At 37.2% G+C, this 13,065-nt stretch overlaps 1 protein-coding gene across 4 annotated transcripts in view; it reads right to left on the bottom strand.

Annotated features, from left to right (window-relative positions):
• Positions 1 to 13,065, bottom strand: part of AZIN1 (antizyme inhibitor 1) — a 59,601-nt gene that overhangs the window by 6,996 nt on the left and 39,540 nt on the right. For 2 of the 4 annotated variants that reach the window (XM_077809895.1, XM_077809897.1), the window contains exons 5-10: positions 12,675 to 12,847; positions 8,095 to 8,229; positions 4,221 to 4,302; positions 2,899 to 2,973; positions 1,135 to 1,300; positions 38 to 156 (exon numbers count right to left, since the gene is read on the bottom strand). In XM_077809895.1, coding sequence (XP_077666021.1) covers positions 38 to 156; positions 1,135 to 1,300; positions 2,899 to 2,973; positions 4,221 to 4,302; positions 8,095 to 8,229; positions 12,675 to 12,847 — 750 coding nt within the window. Of the gene's footprint in view, positions 1 to 37; positions 157 to 1,134; positions 1,301 to 2,898; positions 2,974 to 4,220; positions 4,303 to 8,094; positions 8,230 to 9,032; positions 9,179 to 9,865; positions 10,173 to 12,674; positions 12,848 to 13,065 lie in introns of those variants that run through there. The other 2 variants (XM_077809898.1, XM_077809899.1) reach the window with 2 other exon arrangements.

Here is a 13,065-nt window from a genome sequence, read left to right as displayed (position 1 = left end):
CCTTTGTAAATTCTGTAAGAATATGATATAGACTCACCTTGTGAACCTCTGGGATGGTATTAAATTTTTCAAACAATTTACTTGCAAAAGAACCATAAACACCATCGTTCATGTAGTACATAAAGATTGGCTCATCATCACTCCTGGTTTGCTCCACTGGAAGAAAAATGGTTACAGAGGACTGCGAATTAAATGTTGTTATAAAAATATGTAACAGTTAATCCCCACCCCCCAGAGTATGTAAAACATGCACTGGGATAAGAATGTTGGGGAAAGAGTGTAATTATGAGACTACAATATCCATTCAAGCCTCCCGCTAAAGGCTATGCTTAAGGACACATTTTGTATATTAATATTTCAGTCATTACTCAAAACATCCAAAAAATTCCATTTTAGTAAAAGAGGGACAATAGTAACTCCATTGCATGTTCTTTCATCTTCCCCTAATACAGCTGTAATTATATGCTGATAGCATGCCTGAAGATCATAGATGAGTCACATCCATAAACCAGTGAGGAAAAAAGCAATGCCAAACACACACAGAAAACAGAAAATTAACAGAGGTACAGATTAACCAGGCTTGGAAGGATTAGATTTTTATCGGTAAATGTCTTTCATTGTATACACACCAACTGATGAAAAAATATTTCCACCAATGATAACAAAATATACAGATAGGCAAAGAAAGAAAAACGCTGCTTGAGAATTTATTAGAATTTGATTAATGATATTCATTTTATATATTTTGACATGATGTTGATAATTTGTTTTAACAGTTATAAAAAATTTGGACTTTTTGAAACTCAACATCTACTATAACGAAGTAAGTATTGTCTGACCATGCCACATAATATCCTGCAAAGGTGAAAATTTAAAATATATAAAAATGAAAAAAATATGCTTCAAAACAATCATCAATTATTTTTTAAAAAATCAACACTTAATTCTGCCAAACCTAAGATTAACATAGGGACAGAACCTTAAAAAACAGACAGACTCAAGTATGAGCCATATATTGAACAGAATATTTAAAAAGCATAATTCATGATCTGCACATAAAATGGAGCTATGCTGACAAAAATGGAGACTTATTTGTCCTGATTCACACATGTACAAAACAAATATATTGCTTACTTCCAGAGGGAAGAAATTTATCGTATTCAACAGCTTTCTTTGCAATGATGTTAACTGCTAGAGTAAATGCAGATGAAACATAATAGCATCCAGGCTCTGCAATCACATTAACACCGGATTCTTCAGGAAAGTAGACATCCAACAATGGACTGATGACATGATTAACCTAGGAAATTGAAGTCATAGCTAATGTTTAGATTGCTCATCTGATTTATTTTGAAGTTTATTTATAGTTCTTGTGAAAGGTGCTGGATTGATAGATCAGACACAGAAGTCCTCTGTCACAAATTCCCAGCCAACAATTTACAGTGCTGGTGAGTTGGCCATAAGCTGATTTTTACTATCCATATTGGGCCTTTGCTGAATCAAGTCTCAGACATCACAGTTAAGATTTACAAAAATAAAATGGGTGTTACTTTTGGGATACTGATGCCATACCTAGGCACCTAATAATAATTGCTAGCTCTTATATAGTGCTTTTCATCAGTAGATCTCAAAGCGCTTTACAAAAGAAGTTAAGTATCATTATCTTCAGTCTCCAGTAAAGCCCAAGTCATCCAAATGACTGGATCACCCATTTAAGTAATTTCATAGTGGTTGTAATACAACAGATGTTGTAAAATTATTTATGAATCCATGAAATGCATCAGGGTTGCGTTTAAAAACAAAAAAGCAATTTGGTCCACTACCCTCAATAGTTGTGCATCTTGACAAATAAAGAAACAGATGGTATTCACTGAATTTACCCAACATTAATCTGATTTTTAACTTCAGTATTAATGCCATAGTCTTGCATGACTTGTCCACAACTACTTGATAAGGCAAACACTAAGTAGACAATTTTCAAAGTTCTATTAATGATTTAGCTGTTTGAACCTATTCATTTCAGCACCCCAGGCTTTGGGAGTTTATCTTTAAGAGTACGCAAAATACAGTGATCAGTCTAAATCTCCATTATTCACTAGTGACCAGGTCATAACACCAAACCAGAGATCAAACGAGGCTCTGTCTACACTTAAAATGCTTCAATGTAAACACTTACTAAAGCAACAGGAGGGGTTCTGTCATAGCTAGTAGGTAATCCACCTCCCTGAGAGGTGGAGCTAGGTCAATGGAAGAATTTATCTGTTGACCTAGCACTGTCCACACTATGGGTTAGATTGGCTTAACTGTGTCTCTCAGGGCCATAGATTTTTGACATCCCTAAAAAATGTAGCTATGCCACTTTAACTTTTCAGCGTCAATCTGCTCTAAAAGTAAAAATCTTAAAGCTCATTAAAGCAAATGTCCAGCTGATGCATTGTGTCTTCAGTTCTAAACCAAAATACTGAAAATTCCAGCTGCAGCAGCAGGTCAGTATTCATCCACTATGAACACAGTAAAAAACTGCCTCCAGAAGAAAGGGCTAAAATCTTCATGGTAAGGGTACAAGGGTAACCGAGGCTTTGGTTTGCTGTCAATTTAGAATGGTTACTGTTTCTCTCATTTGTAAATCCTTAGCACCTGAGGGACAATTTTGTGAATAATTTATGTGATATTAGTTGAATCAGAGTTGAGAAACTAGCAGGACTTCATGGACCTGTACTAATTCTCTGCTAATGACTCCACAGTGCAATTGTGGCATATAATCCAGTCCATCCCCATGGTTTTAAATCTGTCAATCCAGGTTTTAACTATCAATATTAGTTGGAAACTGACATGTCAAAAAACTCCAAACCTACAAATGAAAGGCAAGCTAGTTCTAACTTCCACTGAGTTGCATACCTCTTCCAGCTGAAGTTCTGAACCTGTGAAGCCCCCACCAATGTCCAACATGTTCATCTTAAAGCCAAATTCTTCCTAAAAGGAAGTATAGACAGGCCTTTAAGTATGCAGACAATAGAAATTAAAGTTTTTATTGAAGAGCTCTCCAATCTCATTCAATATTGTATGCTCATGATTTTAAACATGAAATTGTGACATCTTAAATACAGTAGAATATTCCAGTGAACAATTCACTCCTGTTATACCTAGTATTACTCTACATTAAACATTACTGCAATATTAGTAAAGAGAATGAATAAATTAAGCAATTCCAAAGTAAAGCAACCTTAATTTGGCCTTTGTTGAGTATGCAGTAGAAGTGTCTTTTCCTCACAAAACTGGACAGAGCAACACACTGTCCAGCAAATACTTTACTACAGTATAGTGGGAAAGAATTACATGTTTATAACATTAGATGCACATAACAGTATGTATAATATAAATGGATGCATGGTATGATAATGTAATTCAAGCCCCTCTTGTAATGCATATGCACAAGGCGGAAAGAGTTAAACTGCTGTGGGAACTTCAACTGTCTTCCTTGTATAATTAATCACATCAATAATTTTGCAATAATCACAGCAAGGTCATTATCTTTGATTTTTCTGAAGTAAAACTTAAGCTTTTCTTTCTCACTTAAAGCGAACAGAAATATTTTCAATACAAAAATCTGTTTAATTAACACAAGAAGTATACATTTATAGCCTAAAACAACAAATTAATTTACCAGTGTCAACAAGTCAGTTCCTCTTTGCCAAGAGGATCATTCAGAGTTCTGTTCCTCCCCACCGCAAAACCCAATGACATAATTATACAAGGAAACATATGGAAGGCAGCCACATGCATTGTTCAGTTGGTAGTGATTTCATCTCATGCAGAAAAACAAAACCTGTTCACTGGTCTTGGTAGATAAACATTTTAGTTTACTTTTAAGATGTATTCTTAACTTAGAAAGCTACAAATATATTCTGCTCGAGTTGAGATCTGGGACTTTTTTAAAAAAAAAAGCAGTTGGCCTTTAATGAAAATTTTAAAATACAATCAAAGGATGTTTTAGTGGAAGATTTTATTTGTCTCACATTAAATACTAAGTAAGGTCTATAATTTACTGCTCAGTTGTGTGTAATCAATTCCTTTATTTGAAGGGTCTTTACAGCAATTATCTTTCCTACCCTTATCAGACTAGCAAGACACATTTTAGGAAACAATTTTTCTTATCTCCATTAGCGAGAATATAGTTGGATGATGACTCTATTAAATCATATGTTACCATAATTACTTACAGCCATGTCAAACACACACCGAGCATCAGATATAGCATGAATGTACACTTGAGGTTCCTTGCAAGAGCTTGAAATGTGAAATCTAAAAGAAATGAAATATAATAATAAATACACAAACCTACAACCTGCATTAACAACAGACCACTGATATATCTAGACCAATAGGGACGTACAGCAGATCACTCAAGGAAATTTGACAAAGGAAGTATTGTTTTGACAGTACACACGTATTTATAGTAGTCGAAATGCATGTATATTCCATGCATAGGTGATTAAGGTTTTATTTGTTTAAAAGAAATGTATGCAATATATACAGGACTATAGGAAGAGACCTCAAAACATCTTTGCTTTCCTTCTAGCTCATTAATTTTGCCCACAAAACAAATTTGTACAGCACAATTTAAGAATGGCTAACAATGGCTTCATTCTAATCTTTTTTAAAAAGGAAATGTCAGTGTTCTCAAGATATGACAATTAAAGTTGCCTAATGGCAAGTCCATAGAAATAGTTTATTGAAATACGTTTATAAAGAAAAATAGGCTCAGTAGTGAGATAGCATCTGAGAACCAGTTACCGAAAATACTCTAAAACACAGTCCTAGCACCTCCCTAGCCACAGTGTCCATATCAGTTTTGATTTTTTTTAAACAGAATTTTAGGCTTTGGAGAATTAAAACTATTGTAATGTAGGTTTATAGAACTGTACAAATGACCAGAGGGACACAGTAAAACAATAGATGTTATAACAATTGGGAACAGTAGTTATTCCCAATTATCCTCTTTATGATTATTTTCCTAATAGACCAGATTGTGGACTAGACACTAAACAGATTGATTGCACAGATGAGATGGGGTAATTCAAAACAGGTGAACAGAAAACATTAGCTAGAAAACGAGAGGCTAAGAACAGATCAGACAAACCAGCCATTTTCTCATATCTAAAACGACAGACATGAAAGGAATAGAGCACAGTTTCAGCCAGCAGTCTGGTCTCAAAATCTAAGATTACTATCTTACTATGACAGAAGACGACACACAAAAAAATAAACATTTTCATCACGGAAACTTAAAATATTGTGACACCATGTTTATTCACAAAAATTGTTCCTTGTGCCCACTCACTAGCACCGGGCCTTTTAAAAGAGACCTAGTACTTATGAACTTTGTTGTTCTGACAGTCCAGAAGAATGATGATGTCTTATTTATGTACAGAACATAAAAATATAAATACAACTGTGAAGATATAAATTTCCTTTATAAAAATGTATCCATATTGACACTGGAGAGATGAGAAGATAATTCAGCTTCCATGGTTATACAGTCTACTAGACCACTCTGCTCAGGCTGCCAACAAGGTGCCAATTAAGAGGGTGACTCTTGTCCAAGGGAACTAGATGAAGACTACAGTTCATTTTATACCTTTTATGTTTCATGCCCCTATAATATAAAGCTTCAGTGCTTGTGAAAAACACTAACTCTGCATCATATAGAGTAAAGGTCACAAAAGCCATTGGTCGCTTCTGATCACTACTAACTTGGGTAAGAACCAAAGCAGCAATCTAGAGGGGAAAGGCTCTGTATCCCATTATCAATCCCCTTGAGCCATTCAACCTCTAACATGCATACTTTGATATGTAACCTGTATTCACTCAGTATTCTATAAGCTGTTTTATAAATAAAAAATGGTACAAAATGCAAAACAGATGACCCATAGTTAGAAGAAAAGGCTCAGCACAACCAAATGATGGGAAGGAGAAAGAGTAGAATGTAAGTTTGAACTACAATGGATAGAGTATTTTAACATATTTTAGAGCCCAATCCTGCACTGCCAGGATGGACTAAGCGTTCTTTTCCAAATTATTTGGCCAAACATCTGAAAGAGGGAAGGAGACAATGAAGAATGTGACAAAACCAGACACGAACTCAGAACCAGCTATATTTTCTGCCTCTTTTTGGAGCCTTGTGAACCATGTGGCCCCACTGATTTTCATTTCTAGAATTAAGTTAGAACAGTTTTAGACATACTGATTTAACCCTGTATGCTGACAATTTGTATTCTCTTCTCATCCTTAGCGCTAAGTAAGCTCAGCCACAACATGACTGTTACTGAAGTGACAAAAATTAGACAGATTAAGCTACTGATACCTCATCCAGAGTCTAAGTCTTCATTGTGACAGACATGACAGATCAATTTAAATCAATTTTCATCCTGTTTTGCATTTGTACATTTTAGTTACTTTTCTAAAGAAAGGGTGATTTGCATTGATTGGTTAAATTTGGTACTTCTTTTTGCTAACCAGGAGGATACATTATCTATAAACAATATTTCAAAGCCATTCTATAGCTTAACATATAATAAAATGCAAAAATCTGAATAAATGTGATAGAAAATGCTGAATGATGCAGTTCTAGATGATTTTCTAGATTAATATTTTTACTTGTGATGTTTGTCAAACTACGTTTCAATCGAAACTGGAATTCAATTAAAAATGCACAAAGCTTTTTAAAATTAGTGAAAAATACCTTAAATGTGCCGAATACATAAAGTTTATCAAAACATATTTTGCATTTAAAACGGATTTATAAACAAAGGAAGTATCTGCAGTTAGTGAACTCAACTAATTGTTTCTGGTCATGTCTTTCAGGATTTATAAGTAGTTCATCTCATCCTCAGACACCTCATTTTTGTATATTGGAAGAGTCGAAGAAGCTTCTCTGCTTTTTCAGCTCCCAACTGGTTTCTCAAATTTGAATGAATTAGTCATTAAACTGAACTAACTGAATAAACTGAAATGAAGAAAATATTCTCTCTGTACTTGCAGAAGCAGCTAATGCTGTCAAAAGCTGGTTTAGCATTTCAACACACACTGGTTCCAGGTGCTTAGCCAATGACTTCCATTAGTTCAGTGCTTTGACTTTCTTTAAAACTTTGCCAGCAAACATATACTGCTTGAATTTTTTTAAATTTAATTTTAATACTTTAAGTTTAGGCACTAACATACATTACTAACTTCAATTTTAAATAGGCTAATTTATTAAATAATAAAAATGTATTTAATTTAAAAAATCCAATTTGTTTAGGTTAAAAAAATAGATTTTTTTAACCCACCCCCGGTGACTGATAAAGGAATATTCCTCTTACTTTGACTGTTTCCTTAATCTATCAAACACATTCATTAGTGTTCCACAAGTTTTTTCAGCAGTTGAAAGCGTACAGACAATTTGTGCATCGATTTTTGATCAGTGTGATATGAGAATTTTTCATCTTTGTGTATCTAGCTTACTCTAGATTTAAGAACCACAGGTCACTCAGTTTAGGAAGACTAAAAACACTTCAAGAAGATCCTCTGCCATCTACAGGTCAAAAACTAAAATTACTAGAACTCTGAATTTGAAGTGATTACTATGGACATCACTAAAAACTTTCCATAGTTAAATCTTACAGCATTATCTCACCTAGTATCTGTACTGATTTTCCCACACTTAACTACTGGCTTTTATCAGTTCAACTGTTTATTTTTCTATGCAGAGTTAGACAGATAAAAGCTAATCACTGGAAAGCACAACAGCAAGAGTAGGGAAGTCAGTGGATGAAATGCTCTAGCAGTTTTTCTGACTACAGCAGAAGAGATTTCACATTCCCACTATGGATTGCATTAAATTCACTTTATGTAGCTCAAATGCAATTACTTTTCTGTTTCATACTGATTTGAATGCTTAAGTGTCACCAAAAATTCTGAAATGATGCAACTGGATTTTATATTGTTCCCTATAAGGAAAGGAGAATAAATTGGCACAATAAAAAATAATTTGAGTTAAATCTAAGTTTGAGTATTTAATATTACACATAAAGGGAAAATGAAAAAGCTACTCACTTAACACCAACTATTTGGACTTCAAGCTCCTTAGCACATTCCATGAGGTGCCTACAGCTCTTCAGCATGGTGCCAAATTTCATGTTCATCTCCTCAGCTCCACTAATGTCTTCTGTGGCAATACGTAGTAAGAGCCTAAGAGAAGGGGAAGATGATTGGGGCACAGTTGGTTTACATCATCATCAGCACATGTGAAGCCTGAAGACTGTCAGAAGTATGTTGATTATGTTGTCAGTACTCCAGCTCCATCGATGGATGAGTCAAGTGAACCTAATAAAAACAATCCTGTACAGAGAAAAAACTAGCAATTAGGGGCTAAAACATTGAGCCAACAAGGAAAAGGGATTTGGAAATGCAGCAACTAAGACTCTGTTGTAGCAGCAAGAGTCTGTTGGGTGCTGTAATAAAGAAAGGGTTACCGTCTCATAAGGAGTGCTTGCTCAAAAGCTGCTCTTTAGTGACAATGGGATTGCTTCTCTCCAGCCCTTTCCTCCTGGCTGGCAGGAGGAAGAGTGCCCTGGGATTCCCTTTGGAGCCTGCTGTGTTTCTCTTCTTACATCAGCCTTGTCTGGTAGAAGTCTGATCCATGTAGAGACCCCTCCCATCCCCCCATCTCCACTGGCAGTTGGACTGGGTGCAAGGGGTGTTCCATTCCCTCCCCCATTACTTCCTGGTTGCCTGTGAGAAGGAGGCTGCTGTCTGAGTGCCATTTCTCCTCCTCCAATGGGTCTCACATATCATAGCTAGAAGACCTATTAACTCAGTCTTTGGATAGAGCATAGGTGGCTAATTTCTTGTAGCTTCGTGAGCTGAGTCTCATTAGTTGATATTTAATCAGTCTTGTTATGATTTAATTGCTGTGGAGTGGTAATTTGATAAGACATGCCTATCAAAACCAGAGAATGTACAAACACAAGATTATATTAATACAAACTCACTCAACGTCAGCTAAAAGGGTCAATGATTCCATTTTCAATCCCAAGTGAGAAACACCATCAAACATAAAAAGCCGCATTTTGCACTAGCTGAAGGTTGGCTGGTGAAGTCCAAGCACCCCATGCAGAGTGAACTGCAGTAATCCAATCTGGAGATGAAAAAGGCATGGATAACTGGCAAGTTCTACATCTGAAAGGAAAGATCACAGTCTCCTTGCCAAGCAAAGATAAGCACACTATTGGCTACTACCAGCGATGTGATATTCTAACGGCTGCCAAAAATTTAATGGAACCCTCAAATTGCAAACATTTACAGGTTTAAAGGTGTATGCCGGGGGGGGGGGGGTAGGGGGAATCATCTAACTTCCATTTCTTCCATGTGTGCCCTTCAGCATCCTTGCTCGTCATTTATGCCATTTGTTACTGCTGGCATTTCACTCATTTTGGATAATTAAAGTAGACTGGCCAGTTTCATTTCCTGGTTCTCTTTTACCAACACAAACACTTCAGAGGAATTTTTTAAAAATCATTTATCAAAATTAAACAATTTTAGTTATACAGTATTCCGTAATAACATTTGGACAAACCTATATATTCGGCCTAGTTATTTAATCAAAAATCAAATCCTTTGAATTCATCATATGAAAACTCCAAAAATATATCTATTTTTGCACACTACAGCTTAAGTAGCACCAAGGTTAGTCTGAAAACATTTGTTAACCAAGACTACATATGCCATACTGAACTGACAAGTTTTCATGACAGCATTATAAAGCATCAGTAAAGATTTTCTAGCGAAAACAACTGTACAAGATAAAAAGAGAAAACTACTTTACCTTGTAATTCTGCTCTTCTCAAAATATCTTGCAGGATTCTCACACCTGGGTCTCAGCTGGCTAAAGTGAGGCTGGAGGAAATCCAAGATCTTGGTGCTTTTTGGCCCTTAAAGGCAATGGTAGTGGGTAGCAGCATGAGCCATTCTTTCCCTACCAGAAGTCACATGACACCCTGAGCTTAATTACTGCCTTTGGATTCTTTCAGTCAATTCCAGATTTTAGCAAAATGTGAAGGCTCCGCAAAGAAAAATTAGCCAATCACAAAACAAAATGATTAGAAGAAAAGAATGCTTCAGAAGGCTGAATAGTAAAAGCATCAAAATCTGAGAAACCAACACTTCAAAAAGGTTCCTCTTCAAACATCGACAGAGATGGATGAAAATCTTCAGAGAAGAAGTACAATTTTCTGTGCAGGATTCTCTCCAGGAATGCAAGTAACTAGAGTCACATGATTGGAACAGGCAGCAAAGGCAAGTCAATGCAAAAATATGAAATTATTTTTGAAGTACACAAAGAAGGTATAAGATAACTCCCAAAAGGAAAACCAGGCTTATCACTTCAGACTGTAGGACAAACACAACGACTTCAAAAGTTTAGCCAACTCAGGTGAAATCCAGAAAGAAATAAAACTATATAGTAAGAGAATTTGGACTCACAAGTTGTACAGGATTTATACTCCAAAATGGGATTTCTTCCTGTAAGCTGAATCTAAGCAACTGCTTTGTACATGCATGGAGCAAGCATCATGTAGCAGTCTTGTACACTGCTAGAAACATCCACGAGGAAGACAGCACAAGCCACTTTGATTGAATGATCCTTTAACAGGGTCTTTAGCTTATAAAGGCTTTCACATACACCTGCTAGCTACCATCACCCACATCAAAGGCTGTCTGTACCAGATGCCAGCCCAGGTCCATGCCCTCCTGCACTAAGATTATTTATTTACCTTAAAGAGTCCTGGCATTTTGTCCAAAGAGACTGACTGAACCAGGGCAGAGGCCTTTTTTCAAAAGTCAGTCTGTCCTTTGACCGTGAAGAACGGATATTTCACCATGCTAAAGGAGCCAACTGTGCACTAGTAAACCTTTGTCCAAAAGAATCTTAGCACTGAAGATCAGGATCACAATGAACAGTCTTTGTTCCAGCCATGGTCACCTCAACCACAAGCTCATGTGGGGATGGGGCAGGGCAGAGAGAGGGGAAACTTAGCTGAAATACACTTCTTGACTGTCTGACAGGGACAACAGTCTGGGCAGCCTGATACTTCTTCACCAGCTGGACCCAAAGAGGGTGCAATGGTACCACAAGCCTACTGGATGGAGGTGAAAGTCTTGATTATAGCCTTTGAAGATTCCTGAACTGGCACTAACTCAAACTAGCCAACTTAGCCAGTTTTTCAAGAAACTGGAGGAAGCCAGTTCCTCCCACAGTCTCGCAAACCTGCTGCTGCTCTGCAATGGAAATGTATTTGCCATTAGTTGGTGGTCAGCTTATCTGATTCCAAATAGAAGCCATGTCATCCTGATCACCACCCTGCTCCCACTATAGTGATCTATCTAACACGCTAATGGAGCATACACAATACCACAGAAGTCATCTACACTGCTTTTCTTAAGACCCTTCAATTGCATGAGGTACCTATGTCAAAGCCAGTGCTTCATGCACCAGCTCAGTGTGAGTGCAGTCTCTGTGGAGACGGTGCTCTGATTGTGTGAAGCGCCACCAGCTCTCAAAGCAGGGCGGGAGATAAGCACTGAAGGGAGCACTGTAGCCTTTGGGACAGCCTGAGAGAGAACCAGGAGGGATGTGGCAAGATCCCAAACGCGTACCATCACAGAATCTCCCCACATCCATCTCCAAGATGTGAACCTGAACAGAGTCAGGTGCTTTGGTAGTGATATGTCAGGGCAACTTGTTTCTTGGTGTTTCCTGTTGAAATTTACATGGAAGCAATGCCTTGTTCACCAATGTGAAGCATAGTACTGTTCACTTAAAGTACTAACTTGCAGTGTCTTGGGAGGCTCGGACCATAGGCGACCCCCAAGCTATGAATGGGAATGATGCAAGATGCTTTGAGGGGAAGCTCTCTCGCACTGGGTCTGGAGGGAAGTGGCATCTGTACCAATGTGGGGGGCACTAACGGAACTCCAGCCCTCAGCAGCTGAAGCAGACTCAGGTTTATGATTGAGTGATTTCTCTTTTGAAGTACTCTGAGCCATGGCTGGGGTATCTCAAGAAGGGACTGAAGGCAATACCCATTACTCTTAATTCGCTTGTGACATCTGCAGGTGTATCTGACACCACTACACAGCACACCCAAATCCCAGGCAGAAGATTCAGTGTATGCGGTCATTTGTTGACAATTGAAGCTGTTGGGAGTCAAGTAAATGGATGACATCCTGAAATAAAACACTGAAGCCATGCAAAGCAAGACTACTTGTAGATGAAGAGAAGCTGAGGCCTCAAGGCAGGTGCCAACGTACTGAAATTAAACTGCCAGAATACTGAAGTGAAAGTTGGGCCCCCAAAGCCAAAGTTCCCCCCAGGTTCTCCTGAGCATAGGAAGTTCCACCTGTTATGCTAGGAAGCTGAGACCCAGAAGAGAAAATCCTGCAACAAAATATCTTTAGAGAAACACTGCTACACCAGAGCCAAGGTTGGACAAAATACATGCAAGTAAACTGCACTAAAAAACCCACATGCTTCTCTTGCTTCCAGGTAAACAGACAAACCATACCACAGCCAAAGTTAAATTCCCACAACAAAAAGAAAAACTAAGATTTCTCTCTCTTTTCAATGCAACACTTACTTAGCACTTGGATGGTTACGTGCAATTTTCTTTAATTCACTTTCATTGTCACAAGTCATGATGTTTACCCCAGCTTTCGCTGCATATTTTATCTGAGAAGCTTGCTTGCAAGGATTTGTATATATAATGTTTTCAGGAGCAATGCCCAAGTCTTGTACCAATGCCATTTCAGACTGAAAAACAAGACAGTATTAAAATGTTAAACACAAGTCAAATGAGTTTCAGTAGCGAATTTATCTTCAATTTATGTGGGGATATATAGCTCAAATAAGGTTTTCTTCTAATTAAACTGTATATTATAAGCTGCTTCAAGAGTACAAAATGGAATTGCTATACTAAATCATAATGAAGGGTTTACAGTTTAAGGCAAAGAATGTGTCCGCATGGTAAC

Source organism: Eretmochelys imbricata, chromosome 2 (assembly GCF_965152235.1).
Source record: "Eretmochelys imbricata isolate rEreImb1 chromosome 2, rEreImb1.hap1, whole genome shotgun sequence".
Classification (NCBI taxonomy): Eukaryota; Metazoa; Chordata; order Testudines; family Cheloniidae; genus Eretmochelys; species Eretmochelys imbricata.
This window is presented reverse-complemented; position numbering and strand designations above follow the sequence as displayed.